This window comes from Balaenoptera physalus (genome assembly GCF_965194825.1).
Source record: "Balaenoptera physalus genome assembly, chromosome: 4".
NCBI lineage: Eukaryota > Metazoa > Chordata > Mammalia > Artiodactyla > Balaenopteridae > Balaenoptera > Balaenoptera physalus.
Genome location: NC_138891.1, coordinates 143,478,078 through 143,491,697, shown reverse-complemented (window position 1 = coordinate 143,491,697; position 13,620 = coordinate 143,478,078). Strand labels below are relative to the sequence as shown.

Below are 13,620 nucleotides of genomic sequence, written 5' to 3'. Positions count from 1 at the left end.
TTAGGTGAGGGCCCTCTTTTGGGCTAACATCTCACTGTGTCCTCACACGGTGGAGGGTAAGGGAGCTCTCTGGGGTCTTTTCCATAAGGTCACTAACCCCTTTCATGAGAGCTCCACCCACATGACCTAAGCCCCACCTCCAAACACCATCACATTGATCAACAAGATTTCAACATAGGAATTTGTTGGGGAACACAAATATTCACCCCTTCATAGTGACTTCTTAGGAAATGATCTGAATCTATCTAAATATAATAATATATACATTTATTACTTTATAATATGATATGTAATTGTAATTCAATTATATAATTATAATCTTTATAATATACTATATTATATCTATCATAATGTACTATATTATAATATACTATTATAATATTATAGATTATATAATATCTATTATATATAATATATATAATAGATGTATGTATATACTATGTAGATATGTACAAATCTTCCTCAACGTAGGATGGGGTTACATCCCAATAAACCCATCATAAATTGAAAATATCTTAAGTAAAAAATGCATTTAATATCATTTGATATCTGCCCAATATCAGAGAGAGGATTGGACCACATGTCACTTGTCTGGGAAAATTCAAAATTCAAGTATTCAAAATTCTACTGAATGCATATTGCTTTTGCACCATCGTAAAGTCAAACAACTGTAAGTCGAACCATTGTAAGTTGGGGACCATCTGTGTGTGTGTATCTATATCTATATCTATATATCTATATCTATAAAATCTATCTATTATCTACTGTCTATCAATCATCTATCTATCTATTATCTATCTATCATCTATCTATCTATCTATCTATCTATCTATCTATCTATCTATCTATCTATCTATCTAATCTATCTATCATTTAACCATCCGTCCATCCATCCTCGTCTCCTCTGTTGCTGGCACTCATTTTCCTCTGAGGGGGCCTCCGGGACCACCCCAGTGTTGGCATGTTAAATGTGGTTCTCTGCTTAAATGTGAATCACCCTGTTCTCCAGGGTGCCAGGGCATGTGTTCAGCTCTGGGCACCCAGGGGAGAAGCCCTACATCTATCCCTTCTTTCTCCTTTCTTGCTGGCCCTTCTTTCCCATAGCTGGTGTTTTTCTGTTTGGCTGAGTGCTAGGGGAAAACAGCACTTTAGTTTACTTTATTTTGGGGAGAGAAAGGCATCGACAGGAGGTTATCAGGGTCCAGCCGTGGAAACAGCAAAGCTCTCTGGAGCTCTCCCCCTTTGCTTTGGGCAGGGGCTCAGACGGCCTTTGGGCCTCACAACTGCAGGGCTGACGTCCACCTTTGCTCTTGGGGAGGTCAGTGCTTCGGTGAATTAACCCAAGGGCTGCATTCCAGGCCGTGGCGTGGGGGGTCTTTGAGGAGGGGACTCCTATGTGCGGGGTGGCTGGGGGTTTCCTCAGGGGAGCTGGGGCTGGCCCTTCTCCTCGCTGTGCTGTGTCGGAGGGAGAGGTTGACCTCGAGAGGAAGCCTGAGCACGTTTTCTGCAAAAAGGATGGAGAGAATGAGGGAGAGCCAAGATGGACAGAGAGGTGAGAGTGACCTGCAGAGGCTGAGGGTGGAGCCGAAGTGGAGTCACCAGGACAGCTGTGTGGGGCACAGGCCTCCCCCGGGAGCCCCAGAGATGACAGAGAACCTCTCGAGGGAGGCACTGTGGCTGGGCCGGGACCCTGAAGGAGCTCGCCTCCCAGCCCCGGGGGCAGGGGCGGTGTTGCCCAGCGCCAGGCCCAGACCGTTCGGGGGATTCGACTCTGGAGCAGGATGGGAAATTCCACATCAACACAGGCCCGCTGCCTCTGGGGACTCGTGCCGTCAGGGTCCGGGGGCACGTGTGCCAGATGCTGGGACACAAGGTGCCATCCACAGGTGCCCCACTTAGGGGGCCTCGGATCTCACTGGGGCCTCTGGACCAACATGGAAAGATGAGTCACAGATGGCAGAGGACGAGGGGCAGAGCTGACAGTGCCTGCCGCAGGAGGTGGACTGGGGGGACTCCAGGGAAGACATGGGCCTTGGTCATGCCTGGAGCCAAGGTCACCAGGGGTGGACGGGCTAAGATCACTGGGGATGGTCTGGCCAAGGTCATCAGGGACAGTCAGAAGGGGGAGGGCATCTGGACAGGAGACAGCTCCAGCCAGAGGTCTGCTTTGCCCTGACCACTCCTTTTCCTGAGGTGGACCCTTTCTCTCCCTCCCCATCTTTGGCCTCACATCCCTCTGAAGGTGGGCTTCTGGGTGAAAATGAGAGAGCTGATATTTTTGTATCTGCTATTTTTTTTCTTTTGGCTGCTCTGCGCAGCTTGTGGGATCTTAGTTCCCCGACCAGAGATCGAACTCTTGCCACCTGCATTGGAAGTGTGGAGTCTTAACCACTGGACCGCCAGGGAAGTCCCTGTATCTTTGCTATTGAGTAGGGTGAGGAAGAGGTGACAAGATGTGGCCCTCCTCAGTGTGAACTGCCATCACCAGACCCAGAATCACACTCTGGTTTCCCCCAAATCCTGGAGAGGAGAATGTAGGTATTTTTCACAGGTAAACACCCTGAGAGACACAGCATTCATTTGAAACGTAGCCAGTGCTATTGACCACACCCTTGGGATTGATTCTGCCAACAGGGGTGGGGCCTCGAGGGTCTGCACCTCTGGCTGCTCCCCCAGCACTTCTTCAAGTTCGTCAAGAAGGACGAAGGGGCCCCAGCGGAATCCCCGCATGTTGGAAAGTGGTTGGGAATTGCTGAGAAGGGCAGACACCAGAAAGTAGGGTCTCGGGCAAACTGCACCTGCCTCACAAGCGCTCTTGGGTCCGGCACCATGGGCAGCCCCAGCCAGACCCTCCCAACCCCTCGTGGGGCCCACCCACTCCCGGGGGATGCAGAATCTCCAGCCGCTTGACGCACAGGGCTCTTCTCATTGGACCTGACTACGTTCTGATTGGCGCATGAAATGTGTTTGTGAGCCGATGGGACGGTCAAGGTCTCCATATGTAGTTTCTCAGGGCCTTGAGGCCGAGTCTTCAAAATGGGCACATGGTCAAGGTGAAGTGAATACTGTGGTGGAGGGAGCCGATATTTGGTTCAGGATGCAAACACCGACCTCCGGCAGCTCCAAGGGGAAGGTCGTCTTGCTGTCTTACATTTTTTTTTTAATTGTGTATTTGGTTGCACTGGGTCTTAGTTGCAGCAGGTGGGCTTCTTAGTTGCGGCACGCGGGCTCCTTAGTTGTGGCATGCATGTGGGATCTAGTTCCCTGACCGAGGATCGAACCCGTGCCCCCTGCATTTGGAGCACGGAGTCCCAGCCACTGTGCCACCAGGGAAGTCCCGTTGCTGTCTTACATTTTGAAGTATGGCTGTGGGATTGCCTGCACTGACACCAGGACCCCTTTTCTATTCCATTCCCCCTGCCGAGGACGGATCTTCCCAGTAGGTCACAGGACACACACGTGTTCCCAACCTGGATCTGCTCACTGATGGTCTCAAAACACCATCACTGCCTTGGGCTGAGGTTTTGGATCGGGGGCATTTTCTTCCCTGGAAGAGCACGGAGGGGTTGAACTTTGAAATCAGGAATATTTGCATCAGGAATATTATGATAAAGTGAAAGGTCCACGGGGAATGGAATGGACCAACCGCTGGGTCCACACAACGGCAGGGCTGCATCAGATCTTTTTTTTTTTTTTTTAATTTTATTTATTTATTTATTTATTTATGGCTGTGTTGGGTCTTCGTTTCTGTGCGAGGGCTTTCTCTAGTTGCGGCAAGCGGGGGCCACTCTTCATCACGGTGCGCGGGCCTCTCACTGTCGCGGCCTCTCTTGTTGCGGAGCACAGGCTCCAGACGTGCAGGCTCAGTAGCTGTGGCTCACGGGCCTAGTTGCTCCGCGGCATGTGGGATCTTCCCAGACCAGGGCTTGAACCCGTGTCCCCTGCATTGGCAGGCAGATTCTCAACCACTGCGCCACCAGGGAAGCCCTCAGATCTTTTGACAGAAGGTGCTGGATGCCTTTCCTGGGACTGCTGAAACAAAGCACCGACTGCGGGGGCTGAAAACAAAGGAAGCTTATTCTCTTCCAGATCTGAAGGCTGGAAGTCCAAAATCAAGGTGTCGCAGGGCCAGGCCCCCTCAGAGGCTGTAGGGGAGGGTCCCTCCTGCCTCTTCCAGCTCCCGGTGGCCCCACCATCCTTGACGTGTGGCCATGTGGCTCCAGTCTCTGCCCCGAGGTCACATGGCTTCTCTCTGTGTGCCTTGTCTCCTCGTCTGTGAGCATCACATCCCCTGTTTCCTGTGATTAGGTTTAGGGCCTGCAGGATAATCCAGGATAATCTCCCCATCAAGACCCTTATCTCAGTCCCACATGCAAAGACCATTTTCCTCACAAGAGGTGGCAGGAATTGGGACCTTACCTCTTTGGAGCCGTTCTTCAGCCCACTACGCGACCATAGCAAAACTACGGCCAGTTTTCCTTTCTCACTACCTGGATGGAGTGACCTCAGGCCAGGGGAGGGTTCTGTTATCGGGGACGGGTGTCAGGTTCTCGTCCATTTCAAGCACCAGCGTTCAGACAGAGGCAGAGCTGGGCTGAGCCTTGCAAGTCAGCTCCTCCCCTCGTTCAATCTGGAAAGGGGGGCTCAGCCTCAGGGAGCCCATGGCCCCAGTCCAGGCCGGCTCCCCTCATTCCCAGAGAGTCTGGGGCGGGGACCCCATTTTCATCGGTCTGAGGCTGGCAGGCCTCTGGCTCCCAGTCCGAAGCTCCTCCACTCGGGCCGTTCACCCCCGAAGGCCCAGCTAAAGAGGTCACCCATTGTCCTCCCAGGCTCCCAGTGTCCCCTGCCCTGGGCTCAGCTCTTGTCTGAACTGGAGGCAAGCTCTGGGGGCCGGTGGGCTCTTGGGGAAGGAGCCAGCCAGCCGATGGCAGAGTTAGGGTGAGAGTGTGGCCTCCCAGGAGGGCTGGGTCCCTGTCCCTTTCCTGCCCCGTGACCTAGTGCCATGATGACACGGGCCAGGCTCACAGTGTGTGCGTGTGTGCAGGGGTCACCCTCTGCCCGGGGTGGACGGAGCTGGGGGACCTGGGAGCAGAGAGATGGGCCCCTTGCTGGCCCACCCGGGTCTGAGCTCAGGGCAGCAGCGTCTGAGTGAAAGCTGCCCCGGAGGAGTCGAGTCTACCCGGAGTCGGCACAGAGTGGGGCTGTGAGCGGCTCCTTTGACATCAGGGCCCCGTCACCTGTAGGGACTGCAGGCTACTGATGTTCCGGGACATGGGCGGAGGCTGAGGGTCCCCGTTCCGTCTGCTGCTGGCTTCACCGTCCTTCCCGGAGCTCAGGTCGGGGGCTACACTGAAGGTGTACGTCCTGTGCGAGAGGAAAGAGGCCAGTGTCATGACGAGCCTGGGAAGCATCCGGTCGTCACGTGATGGAGAGCATGCATGCGACACGACGGGTGGGTTGGGCCATCGTGAGGATGAAACGAAACAATGGTTCAGAGTGACTCAGTGCCCAGCACATAGCAGCTCCTGAGCCAGTGGTGGTGGTTCATGTTCTCCATCACCACCTGCTACAGACTGAACTGTGTGCCCTCAGACGTATAGTCCTGGCCCCCAGCACCTCCGAATGGGACCCTATTTGGAGGTAGGACCTTTAAAGAGCTGATGAAGGTAAAATGAGGTCACTAGGGTGGGTGCTAATTCAATCTGACTGGGTTCTTTTGAGAAGAGGAGATCAGGACACAGGGACGACAATGTGGGGACACTGGGAGGACACGGCCACCTACACACCCAGGAGAGAGGCCTCAGGAGGGACCAGCTTGAGCTTGGACTTCCAGCCTCCAGGGCTGCAAGAGAAGGGACACCTGCTGTTTAAGTCACCATGTCTGTGCTATCTCGTTACGAGGCCCGAGCAAACCAGTGCATCACCCTCTAAGAATCGCCTTCTGAAATAACCAAAGGTGTGAAGATGCTTGTGGTTGGGAACAGGGATAAGGGAGCAGAACAGACACATTAAACGCCATGGCAACACACAGGAAAGGCACAGATGCATTAGTGGGCGGGTGGGTGACCACAGTGCCCGAGCAGGTGCAGGCGGAGAGGAAACTGCTGCTCAGGGGATCAAGAAAGGTGCCCCGGGTGGGCAGCCGTTTGGGAGCTCTGAGGACCACTGAGGGCGAAGGTCATGGCACACCAGAGCTGTGAGAACTCCAGAAGGTGAGGGGGTGCCGGTGCCGAGGTGAGGAACAGGGGAGGGGCCCGAGGAGGAGTGAGAATGCGGAACCAAGAGCCGACGGTCATGGAAATCCTCCAAGAGCAAGAAAGGGCCAGGTTCCCAGGGGAAATTCTTTTTAGAAAGCGAAAGGTCATCTTTGTAAACTCTAGTTAAAAACAATTTACAAGCACTTCTGGTTCCCTTTCCCGGGGGATCTGAACACCTGTCCCGGTGGTCGTAAAAGGAGGACTAGTTATACTGAAGCTGTCCTCACGAGGCCTGTAGTCTGCTTTATAGCATGCGGGCTAGTTTCAAACAAGGCTGGGTGAAAAAGGTACATACAATCAGAGGAGAGAAATGGACAGCAGCTAGAGAGGGAAATGGGAAAAAAAAGAGAGCTTGTGCTTGATTTTGTTTTTAAGATAACAGCATGTTTGCTTGCCGGTGGGAGCCATTGGGGAGGGCCTTGGGATGACAGATGATGCTGGCGTGATGCCCTTGGAGGGCATGGGATGCCCAGGAGGGATGGGATGCAACGCGCCATGAACAGGTGGCCTTGGCTAGGAGTTTGGACCGAACATCACAGTGTGCTGGGGGGAGAAGGGCACGTGGGCCTAGAGGCTGCAGGCGACCAGAGCTGGTGGACACTCTTCCGACGTTCACCTGTCCCGGTGGATAAGAGTGAGGAATGCAGTAGGTGGCCTCTGGGTTAGATGAAAAAATCAGACACAAATCAGCTGGTGGGCAGAGTGTCCAGGGATGCCTGGGCCTCCAGTTTACGGGGGAAGAGAAGGAAGCAGACGGTCCGCTCACGTGAGTGGCTGGTAAGGGAACATCATCTTTATTACTATTTTCTGAAAAGCATGTTCTCATCTTGCTCTTTAGATTGTAGTATTCTTTATGATTTTTAACATACAGAAGGCTTACATTTTAAGCATTTAATAATCAGTATTTAAAAGACACATCTGTTAAGTCTCAGCCTAAGATCTATTCCACTGCTTCTCTGCTTTCAAAGCTCTCCCCAGTCCAGAAATCAGAAATACAGTCATTTAAACTGCCTTCTATTTTAAAATGATTTTCTGTTTAATTCTTGACTCAGAATTAAATTGATATCAGTGTGTGCTGTGAGGTCATACAGAATACCTTTTATTTTACACCCATTTATTTTCCTATTTCTGATGCATTCATCAGATAGGAACCTCCTAATATACCAGGTCTCCTGCTCTGTTAGCTAGTCTGTTCCATGGATCTATTTTTTCTCTTTCCCTCAAGCCAGTACCATATTATAGATTTATAACATGCTTTTAATACCTGGTAGGGTAAATATCTCCTCTCATCACTTTTATTTTTCAAAGTGTTCTCAGCTCTTCTGTTTATTCTCCCAGATAAACTTTTCAATCACTCAGTGAAGTTCCAACAAACGATCCCATTGGGACTTTCCCTGGAATTTCATTAAACCTGGAAATGGCTCTGGGAGGATTCATTTTGCTCCATCACGAACGTGGTGTGTTTCTACTTATTCGGCCCATTTCTAAATGTTTGCCTTTCTCTCCCACAGTGGCCCCAAGTCCCCCAATTCTCGTAAAGCTGATGGCTCCCAGGCCTCCATCCTGAGATCCTAACCGGGTCCTGAGCTGGGAGTGGCGTCATTTCTCCTGCATCTCAGGGGCCCACAGGCTCAGGCCACCTGCCTTTCACCATCACAACCGCACGCCCGGGACCCTCAGTGCCCACGCGGTGTTTCGATGTAGTTAACTCACTTCTGAAACTGTCTGCAAGTCGTACCTTCTCTTCCCATCTAGTTGCCTGTCCTGTCTTGAGCGGTAAATCCTACTGGCGGTGAGACAGGCTGGGACCTGGGACCTTTTGCTGGGACTTGGGACCCTTTGCTGCAGGGCTTGCACCTGGACACACCTCTCCTCCAGCAACAGAATACAAAGAAATTGTACGGGACTAAAAATAACTGCATGCCTGCCCAGTTGGGTCAAATTCTGGACCCAAAAGATACAAAGAGACCAAAAAACCCAACTGCCGCTTTTGAAGAGCCTGGAGCAAAAGCAGGGCACTGCGCGTGCCCCCTGCACACACCAACACCTAGGGGGTGGGCAGACCACCTAAGTCACCCCTCCGGCCTGATGCCTGGACACACCCCTGCCCTCACCCCATGTAAGGAGCCAGCTCAACCCCCCTCGGGGAGCGGGCAGGCAAGGGAACCTGTTGTTGGTTCTCGCTCCCCCCTGTTGCAGCAGTGGTCCCAACAAAGCCCTGCCTGAATTTCTTGTCTGGCCTCTGATCAATATCTATTGATTAAGGAAGCTAAGGACCCTGGTCAGTAACAGCGGGCTCCAGGTCAAATAGATTTACACAGCTCATAGTCTCACAGCGTCAGATGTCAGCACATTCGATGTCTCTAACTGGTCATAAATAGACAAGAACATGATCCCCATATTCAGACCATTGACATTTCCCTCTGCAAATGAGCACGCTCTCAGTATTTGCAGAGTCTCACCTTGACACAGGAAATGCTGGTGGGTTTCCCCTTCCTGAGGGCGAGGTGTGGCCCTCCCGCACCCTACTCCCGGCCCACGGGGCAGATAGTGAAGCCTCGTTATCTATAAATAACATCTGTGAAGTTTACAGTTGGAGAGAAAAATTGAATTTTTTTTTTTTTTTGCTACTCTTTCAAATGAAATACAACCTTGATTACCATGGGGATGTTGGTGATGAGAAGAGAAAGGAAAGAACGTAGCATTTTAATATTTCTGTTTTTCTCTTAAACTTCGGAGACCCACTTACTGCTTAACTTACACCATAGAAATAGATGTATTTAAATTCTCCCTGGCTTTTAAAAGGGGCACTGCTGCCGTCTGTGGGGTTGTGTGGACTGTGTCTGCTAGGGATGCCATAGCGAGGTACCACAGACGGGGCAGCTTAAGTAACAGATACTTGTTCTCATACAGTCTGGGGGCTGAGTCCAAGATCGAGGTATGGGCGGGGTTAGTTCCTCCAGAGGCCTCTCTCCTTGGTGTGTACACGGCCGTCTTCTCCCTGTGTCCTCACATGATCGTCCTTCTGTGTGTGTCTGCCCGGATCTCCTCTTCTTATAAGGACACCAGACAAATTGGATTAGGGCCCACCCTGTGACCTCATTTTACCTTGGTCACCTCTTTAAAGACCCATCTCTAAATACAATCACATTGTGAGGTGCTGGGGCTTCAGACATCAACGTATGAATTTGGGGGACACAATGCAGCCCATGACAATATCTCTATTATGTCTGAGCTACTTGCCAGGAACTTGCTCTGTGGTTTTGGAAAGTTACTGAGCATGTATTGCTCCAGGGTTGGTACTCTCATCTTGGCTCAAAGAGGACAAAGTGTTCTCTAAGCTCTAACATTCATGGCTCTTTGTTCGAGATTATGCTACATACATTCTTGTCTGTGGAGGGTTGAAAACTGCTGTGATTCATGAATACGCTCCATCAATATCACAGTGGTCACCTCTGATCTTTTTCTTCAAAGTAACAGGCAAATATTGTGGGGTCATTTTGTTGCTGAGTAAATCCAGAGACCCTGAACTATTGGCACAAAGGCTGAATTGTCGCATGGGTGATGGGTCACTGATGTAAGGCCAATAATTTTTCCTGCTTGGGTTGCATGTCCCAAGTGTGAATTCTGTGCTGACACTGTCAGAGATATTTATCCACTGTCTATAAACAACAGTTTGTCTGCCCACAGCTAAAGTAGCCTTGGGACAGTATCATCCGACGGCATTTCTGCTCAGCCGATTAGTAACGTGTCCAGACATTCTAGGGTCATTTTCTGAATTTAAAAGTTTGAACGTTTAATAAAGTATACTTTTGGCCATTTTAAAAGACTTAGCCAGGACAGCTGAATCTGACAACAGTGCTGGTTCTCTGTCCTTCTGACCCATAATCACATGTCACAGTTTGTCTTACTTCTTCCCCAGCACAGCTGGGGTGCTTCCAAAACACGGCCAATCAGACATCCCACAGCCCAGTCCAGTACTTAGTTTTCTCTTCTTTTGCTATAATTCTTGTTAATACTTATTAATTCCTAGGGGAAACTTGTTTCTAGAAGGAATAGTCCCAGAAATGTTCAGCTTAAAACCTGGAACCGTTATTTTGGTGACAGGTGACTAACAGATTAACTGTGAGGTGAAAGATGTAATAGCCACAAACTCATTTTCTCCAGAATCTTAGCTGCATAGTTCTAGAAACATCCAGTTTGCCGACTGCCTGGCGACGGTGACGCTCTCTCGTCCTGAGCAAGGATTGGAGGACTTGCTAAAGGACAGGGACCAGATGGGAGCCCATGCCACCTGGACCTCAGATGGTCAGTTGGGGTGGAACCAGCATCTGCTCCCTTGTTACTCCTTAAATGGTTCATTGGACCGGGCGATGGACTGAGCTGGTTCTAAAAGGAACCAAGTGCTTCCTTGATTGCGTGATGTCATCTGGCCCCTCCACCTCCCTGGGCCCAAGTGTTCTCAGCTCTCAGGGATGATGATCTACCTGATTATCTCTGCAGTCCCTCGTAGCACCAATGTCCTGTGACTTTGTTGTGGCCACTGGACACATGGCCATGCCCACACCGGCAAAACTGTGCTTCTCCAGGACGACTGGTCTACCCACACCTGGGATGGCTGTGATCTTTTCGTGGAAGCCATATCCCTTTCCACGTTGGGTGTGGGAGAGCTCGGAGCCTGGGGCCCACAGCGTGCGTGGTGTGCATAGAGCTTGGCCCTGGGTTTGTCTGACTTCTCTCCCTTTATTCTCTCTTTGACCCAATTTCCTTATATTCTTTTCTTTAAACTTAAAATTGATTAATTTAGATTTTGAATAAGTAATGAATTTCTATGGTTCACAAATTTAAAAATTATGCAGTGGTAGAGGGTGAAAAGTCTCCCTCCCTTTCCTATTCCATTCTCCCAACTCCCACCTTCAACCCTGCAGGTAGCCACTGTTAGAAATTTATAGACATCTTCCCTTCCAGGGAACTTTTATGCATGAACGTACATATAAATACATATTGTGCATATATAAGTGCAGATGATAATGTTTTAATGCATCTGTTCCCCACAGTTAGTACTATCCTATACACATTGTTCTGCAACTTCTCTTGGATTTTTTAATATCAGTACATAAAATACTTCCTCGTGATCATTTTTAAAAACCTCAAGTATCCTATTGTATGGATGTATCATAATTTATTTCACTGGCTTATCTTTAATTGAATTATCTCTTCTATGGTGCTTGTATGCTTCTATAATTTGTTATGTTCATAATAAGGAAGTGGTATTTTGTAGTCCTTTTGGGATTATGATCTCAGAAAAGTTTTGTAGAGTAATTGATGTTTTCTGAATGTTTTCAGTGGAAAACCACAAATCAACCAAGATATTTACCATATACCTGCAGGGATAATGTTGCCAGTATGGAGAAGGCAATTTTTACCAACAATGGAACTGTCTAGAAGCATACAAGCACCATGTCCACCGTTTCCAAAAAGACGCTCTCAGACACTAAGTCTGAGAGAGGCGTCTGGGCTGCAGGGGCAGAGCGGCACTCACCTGTGCTTCACCCAGGTGTCACACTCGCTAGCTCGCTCCGTGTAGTTCTCGGGCAGGAAGCCCCGGCAGCCGGTCTGCTGCGAGATCCCAATCACCCAGCCCTCGCTGGCTTCCTCCTGCTGAGTGGGGTCCACGAAGATGTAGTCACCGGGACTGAGTGTGAGCTCATCCATGTTCTGGGGTTTGTACTGGAACCGGACCTTCAGGGTCTAGAATGGAGGAAAGTGTCTTCATGTCTCAAGCAAGGATGGGTTCTGTGTCTCCATGACACATCCAAGCCTCTGTCTGATGACAGTAGAATATGACAAAAGGATGTATACACTTGTTCAGATACATTCAGAAATGAATTTTGGTATCTATCTATCATCTGTCTCTCTAGTTATTATCTATTTATCTATCTATTTATCTATCTATCATCTATCTATTATCTCTCTATCATCTATCTATACATATCAATCATCTATCATCTATCTACCTATCTGTATCTATCAATCACCTATCTATCTAATCTATTATCTATCTAACTCTTATCTACCTATCAATTTATCTACCTACCTATCTATCATCTATCTATCTATCTCTATCATCTATCTACCTATTTTATCAATCTACCTATCTACCTACCTATTTATCTCTGTTTACTTATTTCTTATATGAAAATCTCAAAGCATAACCGGATGTTCACATCCGCCCCCCTTGGAGTGAGGTTATTTACAGCTTCTCCCACACCACAGAACACGGTGGATTCATTCATACTTGTTCCATGGGTCTGAAAGGAGCATAACAAGCTTTCTCTCTAAAGCAATCAATCCCATGGCGAGGGAGTCCTGAACCGAGGCTTCACTCAAATCATTATCTAAACAAATTAGCAAGCAGCACAATGTATTCATAAATCTTTGCAACCGTCCGTTTTTAATACCAGAAATGTTTCCACTTTTCCCCCAAATTTCTGTGTCTGCGACTCATATACAAAAGAATGTTAATTCCAAAATGCAGGCCACAGCATGATTTTAGGGAAGGGAGAGAAGTTCGCCCTTCTGCTGAAAAACCTCCATCCGAGGGCTCCTGGGGTCAGGGCTCCGTCAGGAGGGCAGCCGTTCACCTGTTCCCATGGCGGGGTCCAGTCCAGCCGTCCGCCTGCGTTCGCTCACCTGGTAGTGTACAAAGCGCATGTCCCGGGAGTACAGTGCGGCCGTCCACTGGCAGCCGTGGCCGGGGTGGATGGCTCTGGCCAGCTGCTCCAGCGTCCTCTGGTGGTGGGGATAGAACTTGTGGGCCAGGGTGAGATGCAGCTGCTTGGTGCAGGGCTTCACGGTGCAGTCTGTGAAATCAGGCAAACGGGGCACCTTGACCCAGATGTCCGCACTGCACGCCCGGGTCTCCGCATCCGGGGTGGCCATGAGCCCGGGTTGGAGGTGCAAACGCCTTTACACACGCACCTCCTGCCTCTACCCATTCCCCTCCCCACACCAGCGCTCCCCCGACAAGACAAGGAGTTGGCCCAGACGGGCCACCACACAGAGGTCACCTCTTTAAGGAGGTAGCTGGGTACTTGAAGATTGTACGAAGAAGCAGGAAAGCAGAGGGTATAGAGACACAGGTTTTGTGGTGGGGGGGTGTTTGTGGCCCATCAATTTGCAAGTTAATTGCCCCAACAATTGATTCCAATCTCCTTCATCCCCTGGGGTGTGCCTGTCGCACAGTGGCCTGCACGGGTGGGATCATGCTGCAGTCAATGGCTTTTTGTTCAGTTGCAGTCTCTGGAAGAAAATGCCCTAAGCAATGCGATTCCATCAGACGTCACAGTGCCTCTAATATTCT

The 13,620-nt window shown here is 49.8% G+C and overlaps 1 protein-coding gene across 2 annotated transcripts in view; it reads right to left on the bottom strand.

The window, feature by feature from the left end:
• UBASH3A (ubiquitin associated and SH3 domain containing A) overlaps positions 1-13,620 on the bottom strand; it is a 57,164-nt gene that overhangs the window by 23,540 nt on the left and 20,004 nt on the right. For both annotated transcript variants that reach the window (XM_082461123.1, XM_082461124.1), the window contains 3 exons: positions 12,951-13,120; positions 11,800-12,008; positions 5,238-5,364 (listed from right to left, as the gene is read on the bottom strand). In XM_082461123.1, coding sequence (XP_082317249.1) covers positions 5,238-5,364; positions 11,800-12,008; positions 12,951-13,120 — 506 coding nt within the window. The remainder of the gene's footprint in view (positions 1-5,237; positions 5,365-11,799; positions 12,009-12,950; positions 13,121-13,620) is intronic.